The sequence below is a fragment of the Bactrocera tryoni genome, chromosome 2 (genome assembly GCF_016617805.1).
Source record: "Bactrocera tryoni isolate S06 chromosome 2, CSIRO_BtryS06_freeze2, whole genome shotgun sequence".
In the NCBI taxonomy this organism is placed as follows: domain Eukaryota; kingdom Metazoa; phylum Arthropoda; class Insecta; order Diptera; family Tephritidae; genus Bactrocera; species Bactrocera tryoni.
In genome coordinates this window covers 75,499,244-75,513,899 of record NC_052500.1, presented here as the reverse complement: position 1 = coordinate 75,513,899, position 14,656 = coordinate 75,499,244, and the positions used below count along the sequence as shown (strand labels likewise).

At 35.1% G+C, this 14,656-nt stretch overlaps 1 protein-coding gene across 1 annotated transcript in view; it reads left to right on the top strand.

Annotated features, from left to right (window-relative positions):
* Nucleotides 1-14,656, top strand: part of LOC120768665 — a 74,416-nt gene that overhangs the window by 54,178 nt on the left and 5,582 nt on the right. Inside the window, exon 2 of the mRNA XM_040095443.1 lies at nt 5,333-6,212. Coding sequence (XP_039951377.1) covers nt 5,333-6,212 — 880 coding nt within the window. The remainder of the gene's footprint in view (nt 1-5,332; nt 6,213-14,656) is intronic.

The window sequence follows — 14,656 nt, the reverse complement described above, 5'->3', positions numbered from 1 at the left end:
TCAATTTATATAACCCTATATCTGACTCTTTTAGTTTTTTTAGTTTTAGGACTTACAAACAACCGTTATGTGAACAAAACTATAATACTCTCCTTAGCAACATTGTTGCAACAGTATAAAATTAAATCGCTAAAAAATACTTGAAATATTAACAAATAAGGTTGCCACCTTAATCTTAATACTACAAGTTTCGCGGCAAATTTCCTTAATACATATACGGAATTTAATATTGGAAAAATTCACAAATTTTAGTAGTTGAATAAAATTAAAAACATTAGTAAAAGTTTAACTGCAGAAATTTTGATTTTTACTGTTGCCAACGGTCATTTATTGATTAAAATTTTTTCAGATTTTCGCATCAAATAATTTCGTGGCATTTTTTTTTAATATAAGGAATTTATAATAAGAAAAATAAAACTAAAAACATCAGTAAAAGCTTTCACTTAAAAATGTCGACTTTCAGTGTTGCCAACGGTCATTTATTGATAACATTTTTTCACAGCTTCTCATAAAATCACTTTTAAAATTAAACAAGTATTTATATAAAACATTTTTAAAAATATTGCAAAAATTTGAGTCTGCTATGACCGAAGTAGGGTTACCAACTATTTAGAATTGGTAGTAAAATTTTATAAAATTGTATATGAAAATTCGAAACATCTGAGAATGAAATTTCATAAAAAATATATGTCAATATATGTATGTATTTATATTTATGAACAGAGTTGCCATATATTGCAAATACATATAAAAAACAAAAAAATTTATATAAATATTGTACCATCTAGAAAATCGAAAATGAACATTTAGTAGACGGCTTCGCCATTTGCCATGACAATATTTTGAACAGGGTTGCCATATACAAGGTATATATTAATGAATTTTTTTTAAGATTTGTAAAACAATATAAATGAGCATGCAATTTATGAACATTAATAGCGAATAAATTGATTTTAATGTTTACTGAATTAAAATAAATTTTTTTGCAGTGTTGCCACTTATTTGGTATTAGATCGAAAATTTAATTTTAAACATATTTTAGTTATTTCAAAAAGGAACACAAAACAGAAGTCTTCATTAAATTATGAATCAATCATTGCAATATTTATAAGGTTGCCACACAGAAGGTACATATATCGAATCTTTATATGAGATTATTAACACACTACAAGTGACTATTCATGCATCTCATAAACATTAATCGAGATTTTATAGTTTCATATGTTTACTGAATTCCAACAAAATCTTTTGCAGTGATGCCACCTATTTGGTATTAGAACGAAAACTAAATTTTAAATATATCCTAGTTAAATAGTTTTATTAAATCAGGATTCAACTATTGCAGTATTTGTTTATGGTGTTGCCATATTGAATTTTTATGTTATTTTAGTAACACAGTACAAGTGAGTAAAAGTGAGTATGCATCTCATAAGCATCAAAAGAAATTAAATAGTTTCTAATATTGACTGAATTCCCATTAAAAATATTAGCAGTGATGCCACCTATTTGACATTAGAGCGAAAATTAAAATTTTATTATATTTTGGTTATTTGAAAAAAGAAAATGAAAGAGATGGCTTCATTAATTAATGAATTAACCATTGCAGTATTATTGTGTAGGGTGGCTACACTCAAGGTATATTAAGTTTTTAAACGAGACTAGTACCACATTACTGGTTGAGTATGCATCTCATAAGCATCAAAAGAAATTAAATAGTTTCTAATGTTGACCGAATTGCCATACAAAATTTTTGAAGTGATGCCACCTATTTGGTATTAGACCGAAAATGAAATTTTAAAAGTATTTTAGTTAGTTAGTTATGAATTTTAAGGTAGCGGAGATCCAAAGAAATCTTCCCTCAGCGTTGCCATCGCTCTTCTTTATATGCCAATTTCAACTTTTTATTAGTGGCAAGAATTGCTTCAACTCACTTCGGCGCTTATAAAACCATTTAAGAAACTTCATTTTCGTTATATTTGCACTTTTGATATTATAGAAACTTCTTCGCAAGTTTGATTAAAGCTTCGTGAAATCAGCGAAACTGCTGCGGCGCCACCTTAACAAACGCGCAACTAATGCCGCTCACACGCTCGAAGTTCCACTCAAAGCAAGTAGTTAGTTGTGCGCGTAACTGACAGTGTGGCATGCATGAAATTCCCTGTCAAATTCAGCGTAAAATTATCATTATACTTGAAGTTGCAAGTTTGCAACGCGGCGACGTTGCAACAACGATGGCTGAAGCTGTCGCTCGCGATACCAGCAAAATTAGTTGTGCGCTTGGTAGAGACACATGCACATATGCACATATGCGCATTGGCAAACTATGTGCCACACGGTGCTTAGGGAATGCACGCTGCTGCAACATAATGATGCTGGCGGCAACAACAGCAGCAAAATTATAGCGAAAAATTCCAGCTTTGCGAAAGCAGCAAAGTGAGTGAATGAGTGCATTGAAGCGTGCAACTGTGTGGGTGGGTAGTTGTTGTTGTTGCCATTGTAAATATGAGTGTGTGTTTTAGTGGCACAGCGGCAGCAGTGGTTGCGGCAACGCTGATTTAGTTGTCGATTTTTGCGTGCGCTCTCTGAACTTGCAACCATCAAGCGGTAGTCATGTGTGCATTTCTCTGTTTTATGTGTGTGTGTATATGCGTGTGTGGCCTTGTGTGCGCCACATTGATTGGTGCAAGCGTTACGCGTGACTGATGCTCGTTTGCCGCACGCTTTGCCAATGTGCTTACCACACAGCAGCTTTTTAAATTATACTTCTATGCGCGAGGCGTGTGTGTGCACGTCATCTCATCACCCGAGTAACGGTGCGGTTAATGATGGCTGCTAGTGGTGGTGCAAATATTTGCGATGCCGTTTGTGCGCCATGTTGCAACATTAGCATGAATATCAGCAGCTAATATGGCAATGCAGCGGAAATATCAAAAATTGCTGTGCAACAAAATTAACTGTGAACGTAAATTTGTGAGCCGATAAGTAATGTGGCGAGTGCGTAAGGTTCAAGTGCATAGCGTGTGTTGTTGTGCTTAGTACAAACAGAATTTTCATTAAATTTGTGTTGCATGTAATTTCGCTCAAGTGAGGTTTGATGTTTGACAAGTAGTTGTTGTTGTTGTGCTGTTACTGAAAGTGGCTTTGCACACACTCGATTGGCATTTTTGCTTTCACCTTAAAATTGCTCAAAATGAGTGCAGTGGTGAAGAGTCACCTATAGTGTGTAGTACAACAGTACGTATGAGCAACTTTAGTTGACCTGCAATGAACGAGTAGGGGTAGGGCGTTACTTAACACTTGAAAAGTCAATATAACAAATTCATTTAAAAAAACATTAACTTCACTTGCACTGAAGATATAATACTCTACACAAATGGAAAAGTTGGCATATAAGCACTTTATTCCAAACGTGCAGTTTGTATGGCAGCTGCTTGCTATAGTTAACCGATCCCGATCGATTTCCTTGAATATTGCAATATTGCCTTGAAAAATAAGCCAAGCCAAAATAAAAAAGTTTTCTATATAAACAATTGATTCCGATTGTTCTGTTTGTATGTTTCTGTATGAACTTGAGCGATTGTGGAATGTTGAGATCTAAATCCAAGTTGATGAATTTTATAAGACCCTTTTCTTCAATTATGTTCTGAAGTCTTCTCATAATAACAGCTTCAAAAAACTTGGACAAAATAGGCAACAGTGAGTTTGGAAGATATGACAAAACCACAAGTGCGCTTTTCCCAGGCTTTAGTTCCAAAATGGTTTCAAATACCTTCCATGACATTATCGATGTGCCATAAGCTTTGCTAATGCTTTTCGCGTTCAATTTTTTAGAATATCAGAAATCACCAAGTTGAAGCCGGGAGCTTTTTTTGGTCTAAATCTAGTTTTGTGATATATTTTACTTCTTTATTTGTTGCTGACTTGATCTCAGCTACGTTTTGCGATTCTTCCAGCTGCCAAAAAGTATCATGGAACACAAAAAAATTAAACCCTTTAGTTAGTTTCTCTAAAAAAAACAAAAACCTCCTTCCTTCGACTTTTTTTCGTCGCTTTTGGCCCAGGTTGCGTTTGGCTTTCTAAGGGGGTGTATTTGACAATATTTGTTTCCTAACATTGTTTAGAGCTTTCCAAAGGGAATAATCTGTATTTTGGTTCGGCGTTAACATCTCAATATAATTATAAATGCTTTGATGTTTAAATTACTTTTTTATGGTGCTGAGAAGCTTAGTTAATTTGTTTAATTTTATTTTATGTTGAGGAAATCACGTGATTTGCCATTTTTTACATAGTTTTCTCTTTTTCTTTATGAGATCTAAAATGTCTTTTGGATATTTAGTATTTTTTTGTTTCGGTAAAGGAGTTCTTTTCGTAAACGTATGAACTTCATCTGCTAAAATGTCTTGAGTTGTTACATTTACTTTAAAATCAAAAATTTTGTCGAGCATAATTTTGAAATACTTCCAATCCGTAAGTCTATTACAAAGATATGCCGATGTATGCCGTTGTTTTTAGATGGCCATTCAGGCTTATAGAACCTATATAATAAGCAATAATTCTTCAGTTTAAAGATCGTATTTGGTATATATAGTAATTTAGTATTAATGTATCATCCAAACGAAAAAGTCAGCTTTGAATCTGCAGTTTGATATTTTCTTCGACTGTTGAGATCTGAAGAAAGTTTGCTGAAGTAAAACAAATAGAACTCTTACTTCTTAAATCGTATAAACTTAATCCTGCAAAGAATATTAAAAAACGAGGTTAGACACTGCATTTTACGTGTTCGATATTTTAACATATTTTTCTAAGTTTTTAGGTGTGCTAAGAGAGATAATTATATATTTCATCTGTATTTTTCTCTTATACTGAAGTGCTATTGCCGCACCTATTCGAATTCCAAATATTGTTTGAAATATAAAAAAAAAACAGCGCAACTCAAAGCATCCACCAAGAACGTTGAGCCATTGTCAAATAACATTGATCTTTAACTATTAAAGAATATATTCGGACAGCCCATATTTCAGCCCCTAACTGTGGAGGTGGAGATCAAACAAAAATTTATATTTTCAAAGATTAAAACATTTAACGAATACCTATTAGTTCGAATGGCGGCAGCCATACATTGTTTTGGGCTGAGACTTTGGATTTCTTACGTCGTATATTGAAAACTAGTTCAGTTAAAATAAACATCTACACATTTCCATATCAGGTTTTAATGATTCTTTAGGTTAAGTACTGTTATTTTACCACATCTACGAACTCCATTAAATCGCTCATTAAAATCCAAAGTTATTAAATTGCATACTTAAACGCTTTCAACTCATTTACATTACAGCGATCCCTATGCTGCTTACGATGCCGATGGCCCAATGGAGGATTACGAGTATCCTGGTGCACTAACGTCATCACAAAAACAACAATATGAACAACAGCTATTAAAACGCCAACGACTACAACCTAGACCGCAAAACCGCCCACAACAGACCACTACAATAGAGCAGCAACAGCAGGCGGTCCAGGGGGCCGACCCGCACAATCGGCCAACCACTAGCAGCAACAACAACAACAACAACCCGCCCACTGAGAATTCACTGTTATCCACATTGAAAAGCCTCAAAACCATGTGGGACATTTACCAGGCGTTTTCTGCCGCTTGGAATTCGCTCGCGACACACCGACAACAGCAAGAGCAACAACAACAAGAGGCAGCCAAACGTCGTCAACAGCAAATTGCACAACAAACGCGTATCAATTCGAAAAAGCCGCCCAAAATCGGCGCGAACGATAAATACACACAAAGGAATAACAGCAGCAGCAGCGCGGAGAGCAGCGAGGTGACCGGTGCAACTGCCCCAAATGCGGCAAAACGAGTTAAGCCAAACAACAGAGCGACTAAAAATCCTAAAACGACGACAAAAACAACAACAACAGCGCAAAGTACGACCTCAACTGAGTTTGTGACGAGCAGCGAAGTGGAAGAGACGGTTGCCAACAGCAGCAGCAATGGTGGCAACAATAGAAACGCGGGCTCAAAGGGTGATACGATGGCGCGCCAAAATGCTCAGGGTAACCGTGAGAAACGTCAAAGCACTGACACCGCTGTGACGGAATCGACTGATGTGGGCGAAGGTCGTTACATCAAAGGCGATCCGCTGAAGGGCTACTATGATTTTGTCATCACCGAAGGCTCGTACAAATTCTGGGCTGTTTTTCAGGTGAGTGGTTCGAAATAATGATTGAATTTGTCTTGTTAAATAATGGTGCTATTTTTAAACTCCTGGAACTAAAATTATATATACTAAATGGTTGTTTGATAATAGAGTATATGTATGTACATTTCTTATGGAAATTATTTGGTATGCTTTTTGAGAAAGAGTTTCAAACTTGATCTAAATATATAATTTCTCTCCTTTTCTGAGACCTTTCTATACTTCTGATTTCGTTACTGGGAACAAGAAATCGCCCTTCGTATGAAAAGAGGCTCTACAAGTCCATCTTTGTATTGAAACCCCTGACTAATATTGGCTTGGTTGCCAGTTTTCTATATGATGATAGCTTTGTTGTGCTGACGAATTTTCCTGGTTAGGAATTCGCTCTACTCTCTGTTTCGACCAGTCTCCGATGGTTATCAACATTTTTCTGAGATCTCCATATACTTCTGTTTTCGTTACTGTGAACAAGTTACCGCTCTTCGTATGAAAAGAAGCTCCCCCAGTTCATCTTCGTATTTAAACCCTTGACTAATAATGACATGGTCGCCGGGTTTCTTTATAATGACTGCTCCGTAATCTGAGGAATTTTCCTGTTTAGGAATTCATCCTACTCCCACTTTCGACCAGTCGCCCATTGGTAACAAAATTTTACTTGTGTTCCAACTCTTGGTGAGTCCAAGCTTTGCTCGGCATAAAATAAAATTGAGTTGATCTTACAAATCTCTGAGTGAAGCGAACGCTAATAAATTTTTTTATTAATTTTATTATTCAGGCTCTTAGTACACACAGTGAATCCGAAGTCGTTGGAATCTTATTGCCACTTGGCTAACAGATGTCAGGTTAGCCCACTATTCAAAAACTCTTCACATATAATCCAAAATTGTTCCCCATTCATCTCATGCTCCGTTAAGCTGTTGTGATATTACTGATTACACATATATTGCGAAAAAAATGTCATATTTAAACTATTTCTCCTTAACCAATATTTTTCTCGGCTTTCAATTTTATTTTATTTTTAAGAAATACGTCCCATATACATTTAATTATTCATCTTTTGATGTTCTATATCATGATACTGTTTTCCGATTCTTTTTGGAAATTATTTCAGATACATTCTACAATTTCTCCAGTACACAATAGTTCCAAATACATTCCATAACCCGTCAGTTTGCTATAAACACAAATTTTATTAATTTATTCCTAAGAAATATGATTTTGACTTTCTTTAGAAATTTTATTTAAAATAGTACCTTCTACATACATTCCACATGTTGTCTCTTTCAGATATTACTTTTCTGAAAGAGAAAAATGTTGGTATTATGCCAGCCAAAATTTTTTGTCATTCCACATTTGTCAGGTTAGGTTCCGCTTACAATCCACATTTATTTCATGGAAGTAGAGAATAACTGCTAAGTGAGTAGTCTTCATAGGTTTCTACGGACATATGCCTCTTTTCACCAGCCAAAAGAGTTTTCTATACAGTCCACAAAATTCCTACAAATTTCTTTAAAGTATTTCTAACAAATATATATTTGATTTAAGAAATACATTCCATATACATTTCATTTGCCATTTGTTTTGGAAAACTAACATAAAAAGTAGTATACGAGTCAAATTTAATATTTTTTGCATTCCACTTTGTTAGTTTAGACTCCACACACAATCCATTTTTATTTCAGAGTTGTAGATAATATCTGCTGATGATCAGTCTTCATAGGTTTCTACGGATATAACCTTCTTTTCACCAGCCAAGATAATTTTCTATGCAATCCATAAATGTCTACATGTATTCCACACCCCATCAGGTCATTATCAACCAAAAATTTCTTTAAAGTTTTTCTAAAAAATGTGTGTTTGAATTAAGAAATACGTTCCACTTACAGTCCACATGCCATTTGTTTTGAATATGAACGCTTAAAGTTAATTACAGACATTCGTATTAATATTTTCTTACGTTCCACATATGCCAGGTTAGGTTCCACTTACAATCCACATTTATTTCGGGGAAGTAGAGCATAACTGTTCATTGAGCAGTCTACACAAGGGTTGCTCCGACTTCTCAGGCCACGATGTTTAATGCTCGTTTGTATGTTTTATACGAATGTTAAAGAACACATGTCCACATCTTTCTTCATAAACTCATTTCATGCGTTTCACTTGTAATCCACGTTTCCCTCACACATCATCCATCTAGATTATACGCTAAAAACTCAGTAAGACAACGTCTACAGTTGGCGCAAAAGTCCGTTGACAAGACACACTCACTCAAAACTGGGTTGGCAGGTGCGAAAAAAGCGGACGACACGTGACAGCAGTCGAGAAATCATTCAAAAGTTTGACATAAAAGGTAGCTGCGACCGACATATGCACTCCAAATCATATAAAAATATATCACACACGTGATATATACACATATGTATGCATATGCAACGTGTACGAGTATTGGTGACTGCGATTGTGCATTACGAAGAATCCGCGGACTCGGCTGGTCACAAATTATGCGCTCCACCAAATGAGTGGCGTAAAAATAATTTGTCTTACTTAAATGTGACACGCGAATGCACAGTGTTGCCATATGTATGTGTTGTGCTGCTATATTATGGAACTTTTTTTGGTACTGACAGACCAAAAACTGTTGACTGTTGTTGTAAACCTGTGTTTGGCTTTGTCAGTTTGCCAAGAGTTGTATGCTTTCTTTCTTCTCTTCAGCATGCCTTACTGCTGCTGCTGTCACCAACATAGCTCGCGGCTGACGTATGGCAACATGTAATATTGCCACATATAACTGCATGGCAAAACAAATACTCCGTTATTTATAATACGTACAGATGTACTTATAAATACATAAAAAAATTTGTGTGCTGTGGTACATTTCCTGCAAGCCCACTTACCTGTCATGGTTCACCGGTCTGGCTGCGCTTTATTGTCAAACGCTGTTGACAAACAAACCGGAAATTATTATGTGGCACATAACTAAATTGACGAGCTGCAGTCTGAGTTTTTTAACGGGTTGTCATTTTCATGGTTGATAAATTTGGTATCAATTAAAGAATTTAAATTTAAATATGATGGTTCAAAGATTAGTTTAAACAGTTTTACATTTTATTTACTCACTCGCCACAGAGTATAATAAGTATTCTAAGCTTATGTTAGGGTTTATGTCTGACCAAAGGAAAGTATTATACTTGGATTGGTAATGAACTACTCTGAACTACTAGCACCTGTTGGAAAGGGTTTGCGTTGGATTTCGAGGCTGACGTTGGTGTTGGTGTTGATGCTGGTTCCAAAATAGACGAAATTATTTACGTTCCCAAAGTTATGCCTGTCAACAGTGACGTGGGAGCCTAGTGGCGAGTGCGACGAATGTTTGTTTTATGACAGGAGATATTTCGTCTTGCCTCCTTATCTAGTTTATACAGTCTCTATTCAGCTCTACGGTCGAATTGTTTTCTCCAAGAGTAGATTGAAAAAGTTGCATAATAGAGAGTCGCATTTTCTGAAACCTTTGGTATCGAACGGCTCGGAGGGGTCCTTTCTTATACTGACGAAGCTTTTGGTATTGCTCTACATCAATTTACACATCAGTATTAGTTTTGCGGGGATACCAAATTCAGACATAGCGGCATAGAGGCAGCTCCTTTTCGTGCTTTTCACAGCTTTGAAATCGACGAAGAAGTGGTGTATGTCGATCTTTCTTTCACGGACCCTTTCCGTGATTTAGCATATGGTGAATGTCTGGTCAATTATCGATTTTCCTGATCTTCACACAGCTCGCTCGATAGAATCTTACATGCGATGTTGAGGAGTCTTATCCCACGGTAGCGGGCGCAGATTGTGGGCTTTCCTTTTTGTGAATTGGGCAGAGCACACTTAAATTCCAATCGTTGGGCATGCTTTCGTCCGACCATATTTTACAAAGAAGCTGATGCATGCTCCTTATCAGTTCTTCTCCGCCGCATTGGAATAGCTCGGCCGGCAATTGATCGGTCACCGCCGCTTTGTTGTTCTTCAGACGGGTAATTGCTTTAACCTTTTCTTGATCGTCAAAGAAAACTTGCAAAAACTGCGATTTTTCTGACTTGCAAGTGTATAAAACCGTTTGAAAATGAATTCCTCCATAAATTTTATAAAAGCTTTTCGAAATATAAAATATTAAAAGAGATAAAGACATAAATTCAAATTTTTGTTAAAACGTACATGTTTATTTTAGTTAAATATTTATACAAATATTTACGCTTTGAAAGCAATACTTGAAAACCAAATGTAAATGCCGACAGCTAACCGCAAATAATTCAAAAGAAAACAAAATTTACAAAAGCAAAGTCAATGAAAAGTGAGAGCATTTAATTTGTTGAATGAAAGCACGTATACAGATATACCAAGAACTATGCATATACATGTATTTATTATATAAGAAAGCTGTTGATTACAAGTACCAGCGAATTAAGTGTGAATATGAAAAGTGGCAAGTATGCTTTGGCGTTTTTGTGCTCCCCATTCCTTTCATTTCATCGCATTGCATTTTATTCGCATAAAATAATTAAGTACGTATGTACGAGCGTGGCAAATTCTAATGGATGAACTAAATTGGCATACAAGCCTGAAGACTGCATTAAGGGGAAGGCATTTGTGGCGCAAAAACACCGCGAGAAATGAAATGGATGAGTAAAGTACCTCTAGGAGATATAAGAGAGGGGCAGAGCGGAGTATATGTGAAGTGGGGTACATGTGAATCAAAAAATATGTAAATGAATAGCTGCGACATACAAATACGGCCAGAGCATGCACTTATGAGACAAACACGCGTACACGCACACACAAATACACTCATACTTATAGCTGCATGCAGTGAGTAAAGCAATTGCCGCGAGGTTTAAGGCGCGCAAAACAACAACGCCGTTAAGCGTGTAAAACCTTGCAACTAAAGGCGTTAAACAAGCGCGAACTTATGAGCAAACTTCCACATGCACACACATACACACATACTTATTTATGCACGAATAGATAAAAGTCTCTACACACTAGTGTAAATAAGGCGTTTTCGTATTTTTTTTTATTTATCCACATTATTTCTGTTCTGTTTTATACCCTACACAGGGTAAATAACGTCTGTCAAGAAGTTTGTAATATTCAGAAGCAAATGTCGGAGCTCCTATAAAGTATATATACAAGTATATAAATGTTATAGTGTGATGAGTTGAGACGGTTGAAAGACGTTCGTCTGTCTGCCCTTCTGTCCAGCTGTATATACGCGAATTAGTTCCAAGATATTGTTAGTTTCAAGATATTGCTCTGAAATTTTCTGAACGTGCTTTTCGCTTCAAGAAGTTGCACATCTTTCAGAACCAATGTTTTCAATTGAGAAGATATCTTCACAAAATTTTGCATGGATATTATTTAGCATCCCACTGTGATATTCTTACATATTGTTCAGTTCGGAGAACTATAGCGTATAGCTGCCATACAAGCTGACCGTTCATAGTCTGGTCCTTGTATGGAAACCTTTTTTCTGTGATGAGGTTTCTTCACGAAATTCATCGCAGATTATTATCCAAGCCAGCGTTATAATCTCTTGATAAACCTGTTCTGAGCAGACTACTATAGCATAAAGCTGTCATACACACTGACCGATCTGAATAAAGTCCTTCCATCGAAATTTTTTTTCTCTAGCTAGAACTAACTGCTTAAACTCAAGATAAACAATTACCTTAGCCTACGAAGGTTATTCTAATTTTGGTGCAGCCAAAGTTAACACTTTTCCTTCTTTTTTTATTTTTTTGGCAACTCTATATGTTTTTCCCGTCAAAATAAAGAGTTTGCCGGCTATAAGTGCGTGGCGTGGCAGCTGCAATGTGCCCATTTTCCATTTCGTTGCATATTTTATGGCGCGCAACAGCGTTAAGCCACAGTGGGGTATGTGTATCGAATTGTGTGTGCATATTTGTGGGGTATGTGTAATGTCTTTGCATATTTGTATATGTGTGTGTTGCGTTTATGATGACTATGTTGTGTCTGCGCGTTGATTATGTTGTGTGTGTAAATGCCAGCTTATGATGCATACTGAACTATATTAAAGTGGGACTTGCTTAAGCTTACACTACATTTAAAATGACAAAAATGTTGTTTTAGGGTTGCCAACATATTTTTGATGTACATTTAATGTAAATTAATAGCGTAAAGTCTAATATTAACTATAAATATAGGTTAATTTGATAGAAAAATAATTTGATTATGTTTTTTAATAGGGTTGCCAGCAATTGAAAATTAATAAAATTAAATTAAAAAAAAAATTAATATTTTAAATTACCGTAAGTTTAAATATAAATTTGCAAAAAATTATGAATAGAATGAAAAAAGTGCTCTTTTAGTAGGGTTGCCATATTATTTTGGTGCAGCTTAAATAATTTTTTTAAGTATTTTTAGTGGCTTTTACTGTAATAAATATGCATATTTAAAACAAAAAAGAATTGGTGGAGTTGCCACCTATTTTTAGTTTGTGGAATATTCAGTTATATAGACAGCAAATAAATATTTATCTACACCTATCGTTGGATTCATAATGTTTTTTGTTTTTTTTCCAAATTTGTTTATTTAACCGCAGACGTGGTTGAGATATATGTATGCATCCATTAGAGCGGGTCGATTTACAGGCAGCGAAAAATGTTCTATGTATTATTCTGAACAATTTTACCCACAAGACTATAGTTCTGAAACCGGTTTCTAGCCGGCAAGTTTTTGGATGAAGTTAAATTTTTCGGGATTATAAAATTTGTTTTAGCAGTTTCTGGGATATCGGAATGAAATTTAGTACATTGGTGCATTTTAATATTTTATTAATCACTTGTCGAAATCGGCCAGATCGGACAACTACATATATTAGATATCTCCAATACTACCGATTATTCAGATTGATATTGACATTGTTATTGATATTGATACTGATATTGATATTGACATTGATATTGGCATTGATATAGATATTGATATTGATATTATTACTGGTATTTAGATGAATTTTGAGATTAAGACTCTACATATAGATCCCATACAACCGATTCTTTACCGGAATAATGCCTTCAATAAAAAAGCTAAGAGCTAGTAATGTTACACAGCTGTTCTATAAAGTGTATATAATAACAACAGTGAAAATAAAGACTATGTGTTACATACATATGTATATCTTCCATTTAAAAAACATTAAACAGGTTTTAAGTGGTTCGAAGTCGGTTTCAGACCCAATTTCTCTTAGGCAAAAATGATCAGAATAGGTATATTTGCGTACAGTGAGAGTCACCACTGGATTTCTTTTACAAGAATGAGAAATAAAAAAAAAGTAGGGTTGCCATATTTTTTTTGATAACTTATTATCTCTTGGGCAAAAATGATCAGAATGATCCTTAAAACATTTACCGCATACGCGATTTTATAGAAAAAAATCGATCCGATCTAATATACACATTTATACTATATCGTTTAGTACTACTATTAATACTATCGGGTGATTTTTTAAGAGCTTGATAACTTTTTTTAAAAAAAAACGCATAAAATTTGCAAAATCTCATCGGTTCTTTATTTGAAACGTTAGATTGGTTCATGACATTTACTTTTGAAGATAATTTCATTTAAATGTTGACTCATGTGGTTTCAACAAGATGGCGCTACATGCACACACTTTTCAATTTCGCGATTCTATGGCCATTTTGAGGGAAAACTTCGGAGAACAATTCATCTCAAGAAATGGACCCGTAAGTTGGCCACCAAGATCATGCGATTTAACGCCTTTAGACTATTTTTTGTGGGGCTACGTCAAGTCTAAAGTCTACAGAAATAAGCCAGCAACTATTCCAGCTTTGGAAGACAACATTTCCGAAGAAATTCGGGCTATTCCGGCTGAAATGCTCGAAAAAGTTGCCCAAAATTGGACTTTCCGAATGGACCACCCTAAGACGCAGCTGCGGTCAACATTTAAATGAAATTATCTTCAAAAATATGTAAATGACGTATAATGAAATCTCGATTATCACTTTATCATGCGAGAGTATAAAATGTTTGGTGATACCCGAATTTAGCCCTTCCTTACTTGTTTTTGATAACTTATTATCTCTTGGGCAAAAATGATCAGAATGATCCTTATACCATTTACCGCATTTACAGAAAAAAATCGATCCGGTCTAATATACACCCGATATATCGTATGTGTACATACATACATACATATGTATATCTTAATGAATGTGTGGGAAAAAGAACAAATTTGTAGAATTTGTATGCTCGAGATAGGTATATTTGGTGGCTTAGTGGATTTTTTTACAAAAATGAGAAAAAAAAATTAGGGTTGCCTATTTTTTTTTATTAACTTATACAAAATGGGTATCAAATGAAAGCTGTTCTATCGCATAACGGTTTCCTTTTTAAAATAAGTTATAAAGGGAGTGCCAAAAAAAGTA